Source organism: Equus quagga, chromosome 11 (genome assembly GCF_021613505.1).
Source record: "Equus quagga isolate Etosha38 chromosome 11, UCLA_HA_Equagga_1.0, whole genome shotgun sequence".
Taxonomy (NCBI): Eukaryota; Metazoa; Chordata; class Mammalia; order Perissodactyla; family Equidae; genus Equus; species Equus quagga.
The window spans coordinates 97249746-97267714 of record NC_060277.1 but is presented as its reverse complement, the minus strand read 5'-3'; the positions used below and the strand labels follow the sequence as shown (position 1 = coordinate 97267714).

At 59.8% G+C, this 17969-nt stretch overlaps 1 protein-coding gene across 5 annotated transcripts; it reads left to right on the top strand.

Annotated features, from left to right (window-relative positions):
- Positions 1–1492: 1492 nt before the first annotated feature.
- On the top strand, positions 1493–17750 carry UBTF (upstream binding transcription factor). Of its 5 annotated transcripts, none has more exons than XM_046675820.1 (21): positions 1493–1904; positions 4797–4921; positions 6444–6619; positions 7180–7263; positions 7361–7516; positions 10037–10101; positions 10387–10507; positions 10865–10975; positions 11309–11442; positions 11601–11742; positions 12052–12093; positions 12226–12339; positions 12434–12589; positions 12955–13110; positions 13213–13323; positions 13728–13816; positions 13918–14107; positions 14898–14945; positions 15048–15119; positions 15213–15356; positions 15444–17750. In XM_046675820.1, the coding sequence occupies exons 1-21, from the start codon at positions 1750–1752 to the stop codon at positions 15567–15569; spliced, it is 2517 nt and encodes an 838-aa protein (XP_046531776.1). In that variant the 5' UTR covers positions 1493–1749; the 3' UTR covers positions 15570–17750. The 5 variants fall into 5 exon arrangements, with proteins under 5 accessions (XP_046531776.1, XP_046531777.1, XP_046531774.1 ...); XM_046675821.1 differs by lacking the exon at positions 1493–1904 and adding an exon at positions 2104–2356; XM_046675818.1 differs by lacking the exon at positions 1493–1904 and adding an exon at positions 3125–3657.
- The last annotated feature ends 219 nt before the right edge of the window (positions 17751–17969 follow it).

Genomic DNA, 17969 nt, shown 5'->3' with positions numbered 1-17969 from the left:
TGCTCTGCTCCAAGTGCAGAGCAAGGAGGCTTGACCTACACAAAACGCCCTGTGTATGTTCCAAGAGCAGAGCTGGGTTTGTGGGGCTGAAGCTTGTACAACTGGGGTAGTGGGGAAGCTCTTTTAACAAAAACAATACCAAAGGATGGATCACAACGAAGTCCAGGGCCTTGGCCAGGTCCTGCAAATGAGGGGCCCTGCAGCTTGCGCTTCATTAGCGTCAAGGTAAATGAGCCTCTCCTACAAGCCCTGCCCACTAAAAATTCCGGACACACCAGATCCTGACAGGGTTTTCCTCCCTGTTTGTGAAACGTGGCAGATATGGGCTGTGGAAGTCCTGGGAAAGGAATCTCATTTCTCCCGGGAGACAAGAGGAATTATGGCAGGAGCGAAGCCGTTGTGTGAGGATGGAGAAGGTTGTGTGCCAGGAGAGAGTCCAAAGGGGCTGGTGACCCAGCTGGCCGAGATGTGGGCAGCAGCACTGTTGGTGTGGGAGACTGGCAGCCTGGGAGCCAGGAGCAATGGCGCTGCCCGGGGAGCAACGGCCCAAACTGTAGGCTCGCCTTTTGGAAGCGGGCGTTCTCAGCCTGTCTGCTGGCTCCCTGCGTCCTGATAACCCTTCCTCGAAGGAGGGGAGGCAGAGACAGACGACCACAGCCGGCGGCAGGGAGGGTGGATGGAGGTCCGCGCCCAGGCCTTTCGTTCCCCGCCCCGCAGAATCGTGGAGCGCGGGAGGCCTACGCTGAAGCTGCCCCGCTGCGGCTCCGGCGGCGAAGCCCGGGTGCCAGGCTCCCCGCGCGGCTCCCCGCCGCCGCCGCCGCCGGGGGAGGGGGCAGCGCCCGCGGCCTGCTTTCCCAGGGCTGGTCGAGGCTTTTTGACAAGCTGATTGCGTGGCGGGGATTGGCTGGTCCGGGCGTGACGCCGGTAACAACAAAGGTGGAGTTGGAAGAAATTAGATTAAAGGAGAGGGGGGAAAAGAAATTAAAGGGGGAACTGGCAGGGGACAAGAGGCAGAGACCGAGCGGGAGATGAGCGAAGCGCAGTCCCCGGCTCCGACGTCGCCCGGGAAGGCCCTTCCCGCAAACCCACCAGGATTTGGCTCTCCACCCCCACCCCGGCCCAGCTACCGAAGCCAGGGTGGGAGGGATGGCTGCTGCTGCTTGAGAAATCTCCCCAACTCCCACCCTGACACCCCCTGCTACGGCCCAGGGGGAGAACTTTTTGCTCGGACCCCTCGGATTCTAAACCCAGCGGAGGTGAGGGGCATTGAGAACGCGAGGCTCGCTCTGAAACCCGGAAGGCCCTCGCGGGGCTCTGAGATCGGACGAGGCGGGGTGCTCCCCCGGTTTTTCAATGTGTTGCAAATCCAAGAGCTTCTTTCTTGCTTTTTTTTGTAACATCCCCCCCATACTCCCCCCCGCTTTTGCTTCAGGGTTGCAAAAGCAAAGAGCAATAAAAAAAAAAAAAAAAAAAACCGCGCACACACACACTCAGACACACACCAGTGGCGACAGGGGAGAGTTGGAAAGACGCAGGAGAGAAGCAGGAGGCAGGAGGGAGCAATGGGAGCGGGAAGCAGGCAGGTTCCCTCGCAAATCCCCCTCCGGCCCCACGTCGCCTCGCCAGCCCCGGCAGGGGAGCGAGGAGCCGGGCGAACAGATGGAGTGGAGCTCGCTCTAGGCAGCGGGCTTGGCCGGAGAATGGAGGAGCCGCCAAGCGACCGGCTGATTGGAAGAGAAACGCAGAGCGATGGAGGCGGGGGTAGGAGGACGATTTCTCTGCGGGGACTGGCGGCGGCGTATACGCCCGGGTCGGGCGCTGCAGAGCTTGGCTAGCTTTCAACCCGCGCTCGCCGGCTGCAGCCCCGCGCACCCCCACCCCCAGCCCTCCCGGCGGCTCCGCAGGTGAGTGCGAGCTGGGGGCAAAAAGACCCAAAAGTCTCAACACGCCCGCCCTGCCAAAAAAAAAAAAAAGAAAAGAAAAGCATTTTTCTTTTCTTATTTTCGTGCAGCCCCCAGCGCGGTGGGAGGGAAGGGGTGAGGCTGAGCCGCCCGGAGGAGGCGGAGGGGCCAGGCGAGGCCGGGGTGGCCCGGGAGGCGGCGGCGCCGAGGCGGCTCTGACGGGCGAGCGCTCGGAGCGGCGCTGCGCTGCGCCGAGGCGGGCGGGCGGGCGGGCGGAGCGGGGCGGGCGGAGCGCGGCGCGTGGGGCTCGCCATTAGCCGTCGCTCCGCTTCGCCATCTCGGGCTTTGTCTGGCGTCTCGCTGCCCCGGCGTCGGCTGCGGCGGAGCTGCGGCTCGGCTCTTCGGCCCGCCGCACCCCTAGGTGCCCCTGGCCCGCGCTCCCATTCACACGCTCGGTAAGTGAGCCCCGGCGCCGCGGATTTCGGGGGAGAGGGGTTGCTGCGAGTGGCGGCGGCGCCGATCTCCATGCGCCCTGGCAGGCCTGCGGAGCCATGCCGGGCTGGATTGAACCGGCTCCCAGAGAGGCTCCTCTACCGGAGCCCGTCGCCCTCTCGCCGTTTCCGGAGTGTAAGGAGCGAAGGGGATTTTTCCTTTTTTAATTTGCAGGAAAGGCATGTGGTAAGGGTAATTATTTTTAAAGTTTCGTGTATCTGCTGTTCGGCAGCGAGGACACCGCGAGGCAGGCGCCGAAGCCTGGCGCCGCGATCGGCGTGCCTGAGCCCCTAGCCGGTGGCCACGCTCCGGGGAAGAGGGTGGGCGCGGACCGCCCGCTCCGGGAGGCGGGAGAGGGCTGGCGTGGAAGCCCGATTCTGAGCTGCGAGGACTTGGGGGAGAGCTCCGGAGCAGGGCTCCAAGCACCCACGACCCTCCCTGGCCACCGGGGGGCCCCTTCAGGCACCCTCTCTGCGGCCGCGCCTCGCGCTCTCCCTCCCGCGCCGGCCGAGCCTGCTAGTTCCCCCGCGGGTCTGGCGAGGTCGCTCTCGGCGCCCGCCCGCCCGCCCGCCTCGGCTCCGAGCCCCGCCGCCATCCGGGCGGCTGCGTGTCTCCCTGCCCCGGCCCCCCCTCCCCGGCAGCAGCAGCAGCCGCCGCCGCCGCCGCCACCACCAGCACCACCACTACCCCCCTCCCCTCCTTCCTTCCCTCCGCCTCGGCCGCCCGGGTCCCCCCAGCTCCCGCCCCTCCTCCCAGCTGCCCCCCGCGGAGCCCGCCCGGGCAGGCTGTGGGAGGGAGCGGAGCCGGCGAGGCGGGCGGGCTGGCGCTCGCTCCCCGGGGGTCGGTGTGCGCTCTACGGGGAAGGACGCGCTCGCTGCCCCGCTTCTCCCGCCCCCCCTCCCGCTCCTCCTCCTCCCTTCTCCCTCCTCCTCCCCGCTCCGGCGGCGGAGGCTGCGGCGGCGGCGGGGGGTGTGCGAGCTGAGGCCGGGGCCGGCGGGCGGGCGGCGGGCGGGCTGCCTGCAGGCGGAGGGCGCTGTGCTTTGTGCTTTTCGCCGCGAGGAGCAGCAGGCAGCAGCCACAGCCGCCGCCGCCGCCACAGCAGCAGCAGCCGCCGCCCCAGCGCCGCCGCCGCGCCCGGAGGAGGAGCCGCTGCCGCCGCGGGAGGGAGCTGCGGCTGTGCCCGGCCGAGCGGGGGAGGGCGCCGCCGCTCAGAGCCGGGGAGGGAGCCGCAGGAGCGGGAAGCCCGGAGGCCGCGCTGCGCCGGGTAACCGGGGTGGCTGAGGACGCGCGCCGGGGTCGGGGCCGGGTGGCGGGGAGCGAACCGCTGGTGCGGTAGACGCCAGGAGAGGACCCGAGGCGACCTCCGGGCGGAGGACTGGGCGAGAGGACCGGGGCACTGGAGAGGACGCCGAGAGCCGGGGGAGGGGAGGACAGGAAGCGAGGCCCGAGCCGAGCCCCGGCCGCGGGCGGAGGAGCCCGCGCTTCTCGGAGCCGGCAGGCGCAGTTCTCGCCGGCCGCCGGAGGGGGCGGCGGGGCCGGTGAGCGCTGCGCCCCCGCCTCCCGGCCGTCGTCCTCCCGCCCTCTCCTTGGCTCGGCTCCCCGGAGGCCGGGGCGGGGGCGCCGGCAGGGCTGGGCCGCAAGCTCGGGGGAGGAGGCGGCGGTTCCCGCCGTGGTCGCGCCTCTGCGCCGGGCTCCTCCGTGCGCGTCGGGGTGGCTGGGCGGTGGCGGCGCTTCTGGCCGGGGTGGGTGGCTCGGGGGCGGGGGGCAGGCTAGGCCGCTTCTCTCCGGCTGCTTGCCCGCCCAGGCGGGCGGGGACGGCGTCGGGAGCCCAAGAAGGGGGGCGGCGGGAATCCGGATCCGGTCCCCGGGGGCGGTGCGGCCGCTGCGCTCCGGGGCCGGCGGCGGCTGCGCTGCGTCCGGGTCCCCGCCGGGTTGCGGAGGCGGGGGGAATCGGCCGGGGGGAGGCGGGAGGAGGAGACTGCGGCGCGTGCCCGCTTCCGCGGCCGCGCGCGCCCTTTACCCGCCCTTCCTCCTCCCCCGCCCTCCAGCCTGGGGCCTCCCCGGGGCGGGCGCATAGAGGAGGAGGAGATTTTTTTTTTTGGCTAGGGTGGGGGAAGGAGGGTGGAGGGCGGGCGCTAGCTGCACGCGGGAGCTGGAAGAAGTCTCTCGCGTGGGCAGGGGAGGGCGCACGCTTCAGAGCCGGGCTGCAGGGGCTGGGGCGGGGGGACGGGGCTAGGAGGAAGAGGAGGAGCACTCTCCAACACCCACCGACTAAGTCCGCTAGGGTCTTGGCAGGGTCTCTGAGAATGTGGACTTGTGCCCCCCTCCCCTTTGGGGGAGGGAGGGATAGAAAGTCCTTCATCTCTCAGCTCGTCTGAGTGGGGACTGGTATCTCTTCTAAAGGGTGAGGTGGCTTTCACCCCGGGTTGCCCGGCCAGCACGACCGAGGAGGTGGCTGGACGGCTGGAGAATGAACGGAGAAGCCGACTGCCCCACAGACCTGGAAATGGCCGCCCCCAAAGGCCAAGGTAGGACCCTCCACCCTCAGCTCTCTTTAATTTAAATCTTTTTTTCCCCCGCAGGTGTGTGTGCAGGGTCCCCTCCCCTTCCAAAAGGTTTCTCCAGTCTGCATTCTCTGAATTGAGATGGGGGGGGGGGGGTCTTGAGTGTTTATAAGAGTCAAGCATCCCTCACACTAGGGGTTTGGCTAAACCCAAATTATTTGGCCTTGGGCCTATAAATTGTATTTTTCACATTCCATTTCCCCCACTTTAGAGAGGGAGAAGAACGCCTGTGCAAGCCTTTCTTCTGGGGTTCCCAGTCCACTCTGAGTGTGTCCTCATCCAGGGTCCTGGAATGGGAGGAAGGATGAGGAATGTGGTGGAAGGGGGAGACGACAGATTGGGAAAGCTTTTTAGCTTTTTATTCTTACTAAGAGAACAAGGTTTTTGGTGAGGCAGGTGGAGAGAAAGGATGTCTTGGTGGTTTGAGGCCCCAAGCCATGGGAGATACATAACGTGACTAACTAGACCTTGTCCCATTCAGTAGGGATCCAATGGGTATGGGGGCAGGGGATAGGATGAAGTTGAGCATCTGGCAATGCCTGTGGGACATTGAGAGGAGAGAGGATTATGGGTCCATGTGACCCGCCCTGCGGAAACCCTGGCCCAGGTTACCAGATGCAAATGAAGAGCCTTTTGACTCCTAGCCTTGCATAGCTGTTTTCCCAGCTCACTTTCCAGAGTAGCCTCCCTCCTGAGAGGCCTCCCTGGAGCTGCAATTCAGTGGCTGAAAGTTGCTGGTCCAGACTCCTTTTTTTGCTGCCACAGGGAGTCGGGCTGAGAAGACAACTCAGAATTCTGGGGGTTCTCTCTGAAGCAGGGCCCTGAGAGCCTTTGCCCACCTGCCTGCCTTGCCTCACAGCTACCCTATATGGTTCTTCCCGTTCCATTTCATTTTTCTTACTTGCCCCAAATTCTCCTTTGGTCTTCCCTGAGGGGCCGAGAGGTAGGGAGGATGATGGAATACCCATGTCTCTAATACTAGTTTCCAGCTGTGCAGAAGAGAAACATCTGCATGGGTTCTCCTTACTGCCTACATCCCATTCTCAGTCCTTGCACATATAGGGTATCCACCTAGAACTTGGACTTGAACTTGGCAACACATTTAGATGTGTTGCCTCCCTGCTTCCCTCCCCTCTCCAAGGAGCTAATTGTTTTCCCATTGGGCCCCGAATCACTGTAGCTTCATTTCCTCTCCTTCCCTACAATAAACAGTGGCCCATGGCAGCCTGGCGTGTTAGAAATAACAGCTTTGGAGTAAGCCAGATTTGAGTTCAAGTCTGGCTTTCTAGGTATGACGCTGTCTGGACTGGAGTCCCTGCTTTAATCCATACAGCCACTGTTTGTCCTTAGGGCTAGGCCATGTCTTGTCTGTGCCTGCACAGGGGAAGTAACCAGGGACTGCAATGCTCTGGGGAGGAGGGTTGAGGACTGGGGAGCAGATGGGGGGCATGAACCAAGCATGATCGTCTCTCTTATCCCTCCCCAGACCGCTGGTCCCAGGAAGACATGCTGACTTTGCTGGAATGCATGAAGAACAACCTTCCATCCAATGACAGCTCCAAGTTCAAAACCACCGAGTCACATATGGACTGGGAAAAAGTAGCATTTAAAGACTTTTCTGGAGACATGTGCAAGCTCAAATGGGTGGAGATTTCTAATGAGGTAACTGATCCCCCCCTTCCTGAAACATACAAACACGTCTACACATACCCCCACCTGAACCTTCCTGGTTGGGGAGATGAAACAGAAATCTATAAACAGGAAGGAAAGAGACCAGGCGAGGTGCTCATGTGGTCGCCCTTTTGCATTTTGGGAGGTGGCATGGTTGACAGCACTGGCCTAGAGTTCTCAGTTCTGCCACTTTCTAGCTGTGTGGCCTTGAATACTTACCGTCTTGGAGCTTCTGTCGCCTGAGCTGTTCTGGGGATTGAATGAGGTGCTGGCATGGACAACTACATCGAGGTCAGGTGGTCACCTTGTTGCTGTCCTTTGGTGTGTACTGACTGCCTGGGCCTCTGCAGTAGGCATGGGCCAGTGCCTGGTGTCTGCCTGGGTGTCAGGGGCTGCCTGAGTTGTGTGGCTGTTGGCCTCTGCTCTTCCTCCTTTGATAAATTCAATCTAGTGGAAAGTAGAGGAGACCCGTTGGAAAATAGGGGCACGCTGTGGGGTGGTGTTTCCCTCTTCAGAACTTCCCGCCCTACTCACCTCTCTTCTTCCTGCAGGTGAGGAAGTTCCGTACATTGACAGAATTGATCCTCGATGCTCAGGAACATGTGAAAAACCCTTACAAAGGCAAAAAGCTCAAGGTGAGTTTCTAGGAGGAGGAGTCTGAGGAGTAGGAGAGGAATCATCCAACGAATGGACAGCATCTGACCTTCACCACGTCCTTGTTCCTCCTTCCAGAAACATCCGGACTTCCCAAAGAAGCCCCTGACCCCTTATTTCCGCTTCTTCATGGAGAAGCGGGCAAAGTACGCAAAACTCCACCCTGAGATGAGCAACCTGGACCTGACCAAGATTCTGTCCAAGAAATACAAGGAGCTGCCGGAGAAGAAGAAGGTGGGGGCGGGGGGATGACACTAAGTGGAGGGAAGGCAGAGGCTGGGGGCAGCTGATGGGGATGGGTCTTAGAGGGACTTAGCATCAGGGACATGGGCAGGTCAGCAAAGCGGTCTAGCTCTTGGGCGGCCACACCTCATCACCCCCTCCCAGGCCCACACACCGTCAGGCTCGGGCACTGCCACAGGTTACACCACAGGTGTAACGCAGACCGAGGTAGGTGCTCTGACCAACCACAGTCAGCCCACAGCGTTCTTTCACACAGCTCTGCTCCAATGCACCTGTCCTCACTGTTAGGCCTGCACAGCAGTTCACCCTCTGACATTTCCCAACAGTCTCATTTGATGCTTCTGATATCCTCATAAAGGTAACTCCAGGAGAAGGGGTTATCCAAATTTTTGTGGGCAAAGAACTAAGATGCAAGAAGGTATTGGGTTCCAGGTCACGCAAGTAACGATGCTAGAGTAGGACTTGGGCTTATTGCTTTGGACTCCCTGTGTAGTGCTTTTCTCACTGTCATGTCCACAGTTAGATGGCCTTCCTTCTCACGCACACGTGTTCACTCAAGGACAAATGTGTCTCATGGCCCCATGTTGTCCTAGACCATCAGAGGCCGTTAACCTTGAGCAGAGGTTGCCCAGCCTCCCAGGCAGGGGTGGACACCATCGAACATGGTGAATTCAAGTGGTCCCTCACAGAGATAGGCAGCAAAGCATCAGAGGAGCCTGCAGCGGGGACACAAGTAAGATGGGGTGGGGAGAGAGATGGACACAAAGAGGAGATGCTAGATGAAGAGATGGAGCCCGGGAGAGATGTTGGGGAGAGGCTTTGGGAGGGACAAGAGGACACATTTGCTTGGAGAGGAAACAAAGTTGTACGCTGCCAGCTCTCAGGAGGTGGCACTGGCTGCCAGACTGTGAGTCGCTCTTCTCCTGGTTTGCGCACTCTGGCTGTGGGCTCACATGCTCTTGGTTCTGTACCCAAGAAAGGAGCTGGCTCGACTGGGTAAAACTAGCTGTCTGCAACGGCTGCCCGAGCTGAGTAGGAGTATGACTTGCTGGAGCTGTTCTTGATCCCTTTGATGGCGCTGACGGGGATGTCACGGGGCTGACTGTACACATGACACAGACACTCACAGGAAGGGAGGGAGAGGCTGAGAGGCAGAGGGTCTGAGGACCAGGGAGGGACAGAAGAAACTACGTGGTAGAGTGGACAGGGTGGGGGACACAAGACTTGGGCCTGTTCTCCTGACTGCCACTGAGTTGCTGCGTGTGTGACCTTCGGTAAGTCACTTCATTTCTCAGGCCTGGTCTTTATCTGATGTGTGGCGGGAGAGCCTGCTCTTAAAGCTGCTGTTTTGCACGAGAGGACTCAGGTTGGGGCAGAGGAGGCTGGGCTCTGCTCCCGGTTTTCTGTGGGAACCGCGGGAACGTGGAGCTGCCTCTCTTCCCGCGCCTGGTGCCTCTTCTGTGAGAGGCAGGGGTTGGGCTCAATTGCCATGAGCCCCTGGCCCCTTCCACTGCTGGCTCTTGTGAATCTGGGGAAAAGAGGGAGAACGGAGATATGGACACTGCGTGGGATGCAGGACAGGAGGTAGATGAGTAAGGGAAAGAGCCAGAATGGAAAGGAAGTAAAAGCATGAGGAGGAGTGAAGGTGTAGGAAAGATACAGGGAGAGGAGTCAGGTGATGGTGGGAAGGGAGGCCAGGCTGACAGAAGAGGGTGGAGGAGAAGGAAGGGAAACCAAGTGGCAGAGCAGGAGGAGTGGGGTGGGGGAGGGAGGGCTTGAGGAGCCAGCCAGCCAGGAGCCTGGAAGAAGGCATCAGGCGGGGAAGAAGGTGATGGCTAAGGAAGGAGGGGGCAGGGGGTGCTGTCAGAATCACGAAGGACAGCCAGGGACTCAGGTAGTGGATGGAGGAAAAAATCCAACTTTAGGAGACAGATCTGTTAGGATGTGATCTGCATTGCAAGAATTCTCTCTGGGTTCCCTTCAACACCGTGTCCCCTCGTGCCTTGGAAGCAAGACTCAGCTTGCCCCTGGCCCTCTGGGCCACTTCTGAGGGGGCAGACCGATACTGGCTGCCACAGACGTGAGGAGGGAGTGACGGGCAAGGCCTACTCCTTCTCCTGACTCCTCCTCGTGGGAGTTTGTGGCACTGGGGAAAGGCAAAGGGGTAGGGTTGAGGGGAGTCCCAGCCCTGTCACCACTTACCGTATAACTTAGTGATGCCATGTCCCCTTTCTGGGACGCTCTCTCTTAAACGGAGGGAATAGGTGTAGGATGTGTTCCAGGAGACCCCTGTAGCTCACACTGTCTCTGGTTCCAAGCCAACAGTCTGGGCTACGGTTGAGTCCCCCCTCACCCCACTGAAGACAAGCCACCATCCCCTGCCTGCTCATGCCATCCTCCATTTGTCCATATCACCAACTGGGAGGCGAAATAGCTAGCAAGGAGGTGGCTTGGTGGCTTTTGTAGGTCAGGTCTTGGGTCATGGATGACCCCGTCCCCTCCTCCCCCCAGATGAAATATATTCAGGACTTCCAGAGGGAGAAACAGGAGTTCGAGCGAAACCTGGCCCGATTCAGGTAAGGCAGTGGAGCCCAGAGGAGGGCCACAGGACACTGGGTGTGGCAGGACAGGGTAACAGTGACCAGAGCTGCGAGCTTGCCATCTGTGAGGCATGGAAGATGGATGGGTCACGTGTAGACCCTAGCGGGTCATGTTCCAGGGCAGGGACAGGCAGGCAGCCACTGTCCCATGAGGCCCCAATTGACAGGCCTAGGCGCCTTGGTGGGTGGGGCAGCTAGCTTGGGTCTGCCCTGGCAGGATCCCCCGCCACCCACTGATGTCGCTCCCCACGCCCCGGCTAGGGAGGATCACCCTGACCTAATCCAGAATGCCAAGAAGTCGGACATCCCTGAGAAGCCCAAAACCCCCCAGCAGCTGTGGTACACCCATGAGAAGAAGGTGTATCTCAAAGTACGGCCAGATGTGAGTGTCCGGCCAAGGGGTGGGGGTGAAGGGCACACTGCGGTGGCAAGGGGGGAGCCGCGCCAGGTCGGCCGGGCATGGTGCAGGGGAGCAGGAGAGGAGGCCCCTCCCCAGGGGTGGGCTGCATGGACAGGGCCTGGGCCAGCTGGCGTGCGAGCGTGTGCGTGCGTGCGTGTGTGAGCCTGTCCCTTGCACCCAGGCGGGACCCCCGCCTCTCCGCCTTCCCCTCCTGGCCTGTGGGGGACACTTATGTGACCTCCTCTGGCCTGAGGGGGCGGGGGCCTCTGTGCCCCCCTCCCCCCTCCCCTCCCCCTGCCCCTGGCTGCCTGTGTGTGTCTGACGGCTTTTGGTTTGCAGGCCACTACGAAGGAGGTGAAGGACTCCCTGGGGAAGCAGTGGTCTCAGCTCTCGGACAAAAAGAGGCTGAAATGGATTCATAAGGCCCTGGAGCAGCGGAAGGAGTACGAGGTTAGGCTTCCGCTGCGCTCCTCCCCGTCCGGCTCTTCACGAGCCTCTGCCCTCTGACTCTGGCCTCCGCACTCTGCGGGAGGCAGCCGCTCCCCATCCCTCCATTGAGGGAGGGGCCTTCTGGGCCCCTCACCTCTGCCCCTACCTTCCCCCTCACCCCCATGAGATCTCAGGCTAGGGCAGGGCAGGGCACCACATCTCGTGTGACACAGCAGACACACGGCCACCCCCCAGCTTTGCTCCCTGCCTCCCCTCCCCAGCGGCTCTCCCCCCTCCCCAGCCCCGGCTAACCCCGCACCCCGTTGCCCTCCATCCCCCCACCTCACTCTGCAGGAGATTATGCGAGACTATATCCAGAAGCACCCCGAGTTGAACATCAGTGAGGAGGGCATCACCAAGTCCACCCTCACCAAGGCCGAACGCCAGCTCAAGGACAAGTTTGATGGGCGACCCACCAAGCCACCTCCGTGAGCGCTGCCCTGGGGCGGGTGGGTGAGAGGGCAGGTGGGCAGCTAGGGAGCTGGACCGGTGAAGGACCTCAGCCTGGCTCTGGCAGTGAGGAAGCCTGCTGCCCTGGGCCACCCTGGCTGCTCACAGGGACACTCCTCCCTGCCGGTTCTGATAGGAACAGCTACTCGCTGTACTGCGCAGAGCTGATGGCCAATATGAAGGACGTGCCCAGCACGGAACGCATGGTGCTATGCAGCCAGCAGTGGAAGCTGCTCTCCCAGAAGGAGAAGGATGCCTACCACAAGAAGTGCGACCAGGTGAGCTGTGGCAAGGAGGACTCCTGGAGACCCTCGGGTGTCTTGGGGGTTTGAAGCATGATGTCTGATCCCAACTAGGGTCAGTCAGTCATTGGGCAAACCGTGCCCTGGGCACCTGCTTCAAACTTGGTGGTGTGCTAGCGTTAGCATCGGGGCTGATCAAAGCATACAGTCTCAGGCTTCATGCTTCCCATCTAGGGAGGGAGACTAGGCCCTGTCCAGGCTCTGGACAGCTTGCTGAGGGCTATTGTCCCCTGAGCACTGGAGGCTCTACCCCCAGATTGACCCTGATTCCCCTTTTTTTCCCAGAAAAAGAAAGATTACGAGGTGGAACTGCTCCGTTTTCTGGAGGTGAGTGTGCCTCTGGCTGGGGCAGTGGGGAGAGAAAGGCTTGGGGATTGGGGGGTAATCCCCCTACAACAACCTGGGAGCAGACTGGGCACCAGACGCACAGCCCCATGCTACTTCTTCTTCCCGGACCAGAGCCTGCCTGAGGAGGAGCAGCAACGGGTCCTGGGGGAGGAGAAGATGTTGAACATCAACAAGAAGCAAGCTACCAGCCCAGCCTCCAAGAAGCCCTCCCAGGAAGGGGGCAAGGTAGGCAGGGGGCACAGCCCAGAAGGTGGGGGTAGAGAAGGCGGGGCTCCCTGTCAACACCCAGCAGACTCCAGCCCTCTTTGCACATCTGCAGGGCGGCTCCGAGAAGCCCAAGCGACCGGTGTCGGCCATGTTCATCTTCTCAGAAGAGAAGCGGCGGCAGTTGCAGGAGGAACGGCCGGAGCTCTCGGAGAGTGAGCTGACTCGCCTGCTGGCCCGCATGTGGAACGACTTGTCGGAGAAGAAGAAGGTTAGGCTCGCCAGACCAGAGGGGCTGCCAGGGCTGAGTCTGGGCCACGTCTCCCCTAGGGGCTGGCTGCACTTCCTCACCCCTGCCCTGTGTGGCTCACACGTGTGCCTGGGCTCAGATGGTGGGGCTGGGAGCCCAGCAGGCCGGAAGGCGGGAAGCTGTCAGCTGAGGGCTCTTGGCTCCCTGGGGAGCAGAGCGGGTTGGCGGGTGAGCCCCAGGCTGAAGACATCTGCACCAGCGATGCCTCTTCTCGCCCCACCCTTGGGGGGCGGAGGCGGGGGCGGAGAGCCTTCAACAGCTGGCTGAGGAGCGCGCGCCCCCTGGTGGTGGCTGGAAGACTGACGCCCCATACCGTTCCTCCGCAGGCCAAGTACAAGGCCCGGGAGGCTGCGCTGAAGGCCCAGTCGGAGAGGAAGCCGGGTGGGGAGCGCGAGGAGCGGGGCAAGCTGCCCGAGTCGCCCAAGAGAGCCGAGGAGATCTGGCAACAGAGCGTCATCGGCGACTACCTGGCCCGCTTCAAGGTGGCAGGGAGTGGGAGAGGAGTTTTTGGGCAGCTTGCCCACACGGGTCTCCTCCAGCCCCAGGTGACACCTCCCACAGCTGACACCCCTGTCTGTCCCCAGAACGACCGGGTGAAGGCCTTGAAAGCCATGGAGATGACCTGGAACAACATGGAGAAGAAGGAGAAACTGATGTGGATTAAGAAGGCCGCTGAAGACCAAAAGCGATATGAGGTGGGGAGCCGGCTGGCGGTTAGGGTGGTGGAACAGGATGGAGCCAGGAGCAGCACCCTTTTGGGTGGGCAGCTTCCCTTACTGCATGGGGCTTGGAGCCAGGAGTCCGAGCCTTGGTGGTGTGACCCTGAGCGAGTCTCTTAACTTCCTTCTCTGAGGCTCAGTCACGCATCAGTAAAAGGAGGGTGACGATACCAGTGACGTGAGTGCAGTTGTGAAAGCACTTTGAAACGGCAGTGCCCGGGAAGATGCGATTTGTTAGGAAGTTGTTCCCTGGCTGTGCCGCAGTTTCTCCTCCTTTCTGGCACATAAAAGGAGAGCCAGCTAAGGCACTGATGGCACGGGGCAGGAGGTAGGACTGTTTCGGGGGTGAGATGAGTGTGAGCTTCTGGGTTTTCCCGCAGAGAGAGCTGAGTGAGATGCGGGCACCCCCGGCTGCTGCAAACTCGTCCAAGAAGATGAAGTTCCAGGGAGAACCCAAGAAGCCTCCCATGTGAGTCTAGGGTTGGAGCCCACCCTGGGGGTGGGAGGGTCAGGGCTGGAGCGCCACCCGGTGGGTATCCTGACCCTCCCGGCCCCACTCCCTCCTCCTAGGAACGGTTACCAGAAGTTCTCCCAGGAGCTGCTGTCCAATGGGGAGCTGAATCACTTGCCGCTAAAGGAACGCATGGTGGAGATTGGCAGCCGCTGGCAGCGCATCTCCCAGAGCCAGAAGGAGCACTACAAAAAGCTGGCCGAGGAGCAGCAGAAGCAGTACAAAGTACACCTGGACCTCTGGGTCAAGGTGAGAAGGCAGGAGAGCCTTGGAAGGAAGGAAGAGGGAGGCATCATGCTGGCTGGTCTGCATTCATGATTTCATTCAGTGTCTTAGCAGTGTGACAGGGTAATGATTACTATCAAAGTTAAGGAAACCAAGACTCAGAGAGGTTAAGTAACTTACATGAAGTCACACAGCTAATAAGTAGAAAAATCCAAATCAGATTGCCTTTTCCTCTCTCCAGCTGGGACCACGGGATCTCTCCTAGACTCTGGCTTGGCTTCTGGGCCTCTGAGATTCCCCTCTGTGCCTTGGTTGAGCAGTCAGAGCTGTAAAGTGGGGAGTGTCACCTGCGCCCTCCTCAGCCACCCCGGAAGGCTGGCCAAGGACCTAGAGCACTAGCAAGGTTTAGGTGTTCCAGAAGTTTGGTGAGCCCCAAACTGCCTCGTCAGTGGCTCTGGGCTTGATATTGGAGTGGGAGTGATGAAGCCAGGCTATGGGCGTCGTCGTGCAGGGGATTCTCTGAGTTGAGGAACGCCCTGACTCTGGAGCCTCCACTGGGGTAGAGCAACAGGAGGGACATGAAAGCCAACAGTCTTAGGATTGGTGGCTTAGAAAAGGATTCAGGGCATCCTAAGCGAAAATACTGGAGCTGTGTTCTCAGATCTCGGGCTGTCTGCAGAGTCCCAAGGTATGGGGAGACTGGGAGGGGTCGAGATAGGTGGTGGTATATTAATGCTCGGCCCCCTGCCTGGCACTCGGTCAGCAGTAGTTTGGGTGGTGTTTCAACCCTCACCTCCTCCTCTGTTTCCCCCAGAGTCTGTCTCCCCAGGACCGCGCAGCATATAAAGAGTACATCTCCAATGTGAGTCTGGGAGCAGGGCAGCCTTGGGCTAAGGGTTGGGGATTGGGGGTGGGTGTCTGGACCTCATGGCTGCTCCCTTTGTGTTCCCATTCTCTCCTGCAGAAACGTAAGAGCATGACCAAGCTGCGAGGCCCGAACCCCAAGTCCAGCCGGACTACCCTGCAGTCCAAGTCGGTAAGGAGGCCCCTCCCAGACGGGGGCGGGTGGGGGTCTGCAGTACCTGGAGCGGTGTGGCAGGGACCACTGATGTGCCACTGTCCATCTCAGGAGTCTGAGGAAGATGACGAAGAGGATGAGGATGATGAGGATGAAGACGAAGAGGAGGAAGATGATGAGAACGGGGACTCCTCCGAGGATGGTGGGGACTCCTCCGAGTCCAGCAGCGAGGATGAGAGCGAGGATGGGGATGAGGTGGGGCGGACGCGTCATGGTGGGAGGGGAGAGCGGGGCCTTGCCAGCATGGCCATCTGGTGACTGCACGCTCCTTGCCCCCCCCAGAACGAGGAGGATGACGAGGATGAAGACGACGACGAGGATGACGATGAGGATGAGGACAATGAGTCCGAGGGCAGCAGCTCCAGCTCCTCTTCCTCGGGGGACTCCTCGGACTCTGACTCCAACTGAGGCTCAGCCCCACCCGGGGCTCCCCTCCCCAACTGACCGCCTTTGTTTCTCCCCCATGTTCTGTCCCCTGCCCCCTGGCCTCCCCCACTTTCTTTCTTTCTCTTCTTTTTTTTTAAACAAAATACGGTGGGGGGAGGGGCTGGAGGAGCCAAGGCCAGGACTCTGCAGCCTCAGAGATACCAGCCCTGGGGGGCCGTCCAGGGAGCGCAACCATCAGACTGAGCCACCACTGGACCGGCCCGGCCCACCCCTCTTCTGCACTTGCGGTTCCGGCATGGACAATGGACCTGGGAGTGGGGTGGGGGGTCCCAAAGAGTTCAGTGAGGCCCTCTACACCTGCAGCCCGACCCATGGGAGGGTGGAAGCTTGGGGAGGATCCCTCCCTTCCCAGAGGGGCTTGCTGCCTGGACCCCTACATTGGAACTGGAGGCAGGGAAAGGATGGAGAGAGGAGGGTGGGTGCCTGTGAGAAAACAGTGAGAAAACAGGCACTGCCCGCAGCCCTCTCCCCCGCCCCCTGCAGGAAGGAGCTGCCTGGACCCGCTCATGGGGGGAGGGGGCAGAAGTGTTTTTTATATATGTGTATATATTTTTTTTTTTAAGCTCTGAGCTGTCAACGAGACGTTTCCTACCGATCTCGGCTGCCGTCTCTGTTGTCATTTCTGGGAGAGGGAGGGTTTAGGGGGTAGGTTTGGGACTTTTTTAAAATGGTCTTGATGCGTATGGAAAAGTGTGTGTGCGTGTGTGTGTGTGTGTGTGTGTGTGTGTGTGGCCTGTACATAGCATGGGTGCACCTGTGGATGTGTGCAAAGGCACATGTGGATGTATGTGTGCAAAAGAGAAGGGGGAGCCCACCTCAGTCTGTAAATCTGGTGAAAGGGTTGGTGAGGGCCAGGGAGACATTGGTCCTGGTGGGAGTGGGCTGGGGCGGCCCCTTTCTCCGTATCTGCTTTGCCTAATCTCTGATTCCATTTTGGGAGGTGTACTGAAGCCACTCTGATGCTTCCTATGCCAGCTTCCCTCTGCCGGGGCCTTGTGACTGAGCTGCTGCTGGTCTCCAATATCCAGCAGGACGGTGGGGAAGGGGACAGACCAGGTGAACCTTACAGCTTTTATTTGGTGGGAGAGGCCTTCCCAGCTCATCTGAGGGGTCACCTGGCCACTCTAGCTCAGAATCTGGGCTTCAAGAAATGTGTCCCAAGCTCTTAACTTACACATCTCTCCTGCCTTCCTCCCATACCCTCTAGCTCCCTTGCCCCCATTTCCTTTGATTTCTCAGGTCTGCTCCCTCCCCCGCACCCCCCAAACCCACAGCTGGGGAAGAGGTCTGTAAAAAGCTGCTTTTGCAGCTGTCCCTCTAACCCTTCCTAGCCATCCCAACCTTTTTGGTACCCTGGTTCCTAGACATTCAATAAGCCAAGCCACCTTGTCTCTGTGGATTTGATTTTTTTGTTTTTGACGAAATTTTGGCTTTTTTTTTTTTTTTTTTTTTACAATCATGTCAGTGACCTATTTAACTGGGGCTTTGTGCTTTTCCATCTTCCCCCTCTAAATGAAAGCCAAGGGATGGGGGAAGAGAGGAAACTCCACCTGGGAGGTGGGGTGGGAAAGATGGGTCCTGCTCCCAAAGGCAGGCAGACGATCTGCCTTGCCTTGGACGTGGTGCTGGGGGTCGGGGAACTAGGGAGGGACACTCCCCACTCCACGCCCCCTCCTTTGTCCTGATCCTGGAATTAGGTCCAGGGGTTCATAGGTTCTATTTCTTCCCAAGAGCCCCTGCAAAGAACCCCATTTCCCTGTTTGAATGCCCCTGCGCTGTTGTGTTTTAGTGGAATGTGTTTTCATTTAAAAACAACTTTGGGGCGCTTTTTTTTCCTGTTTTAAAAATTGAAAAATTCTTACAGTACAAACAGGGCTGTGGGGGTGGGGGTGTTGGTGCTGTAAGAGGTCACTCTGAGTGCATTTTGGCACTGGGATGGGATGGCTGGGGTGGGAGGACCCCCGCTCCCCCTTTTTTTTTCTAATATTTAAGGAGTGTTTTTGTAGGTTTCAACAACAACCACAACTTGAATTTGTATCATGGGAGGTGGGAGGGAGTGGCTTAGAGGTGTCTGCCTAAGCTTAAGGCCAATTGTGGAAGTTTTGTTTTCTCTTTTTTTGTACAATAAAGTGAAAAACAAAAGTTTGGCTGCTGTCTTATCACTGGAATCCATGAAGGGGGTTGGGGGAGTGACCCAACCGGTTCAATGGGGAAAGACCCTTGAAAGCAGCTTGTTTGCCCCTTCTTTCTCGAACCATCTTCCTCTTCCCTGAGGATTCCATAGGCAACCTACCTTCACATTGTTCTGTGCTACTGTTCTTGAACTTTCTCAATTCTGTTTGTTCACCTGGTGTTGTCAGA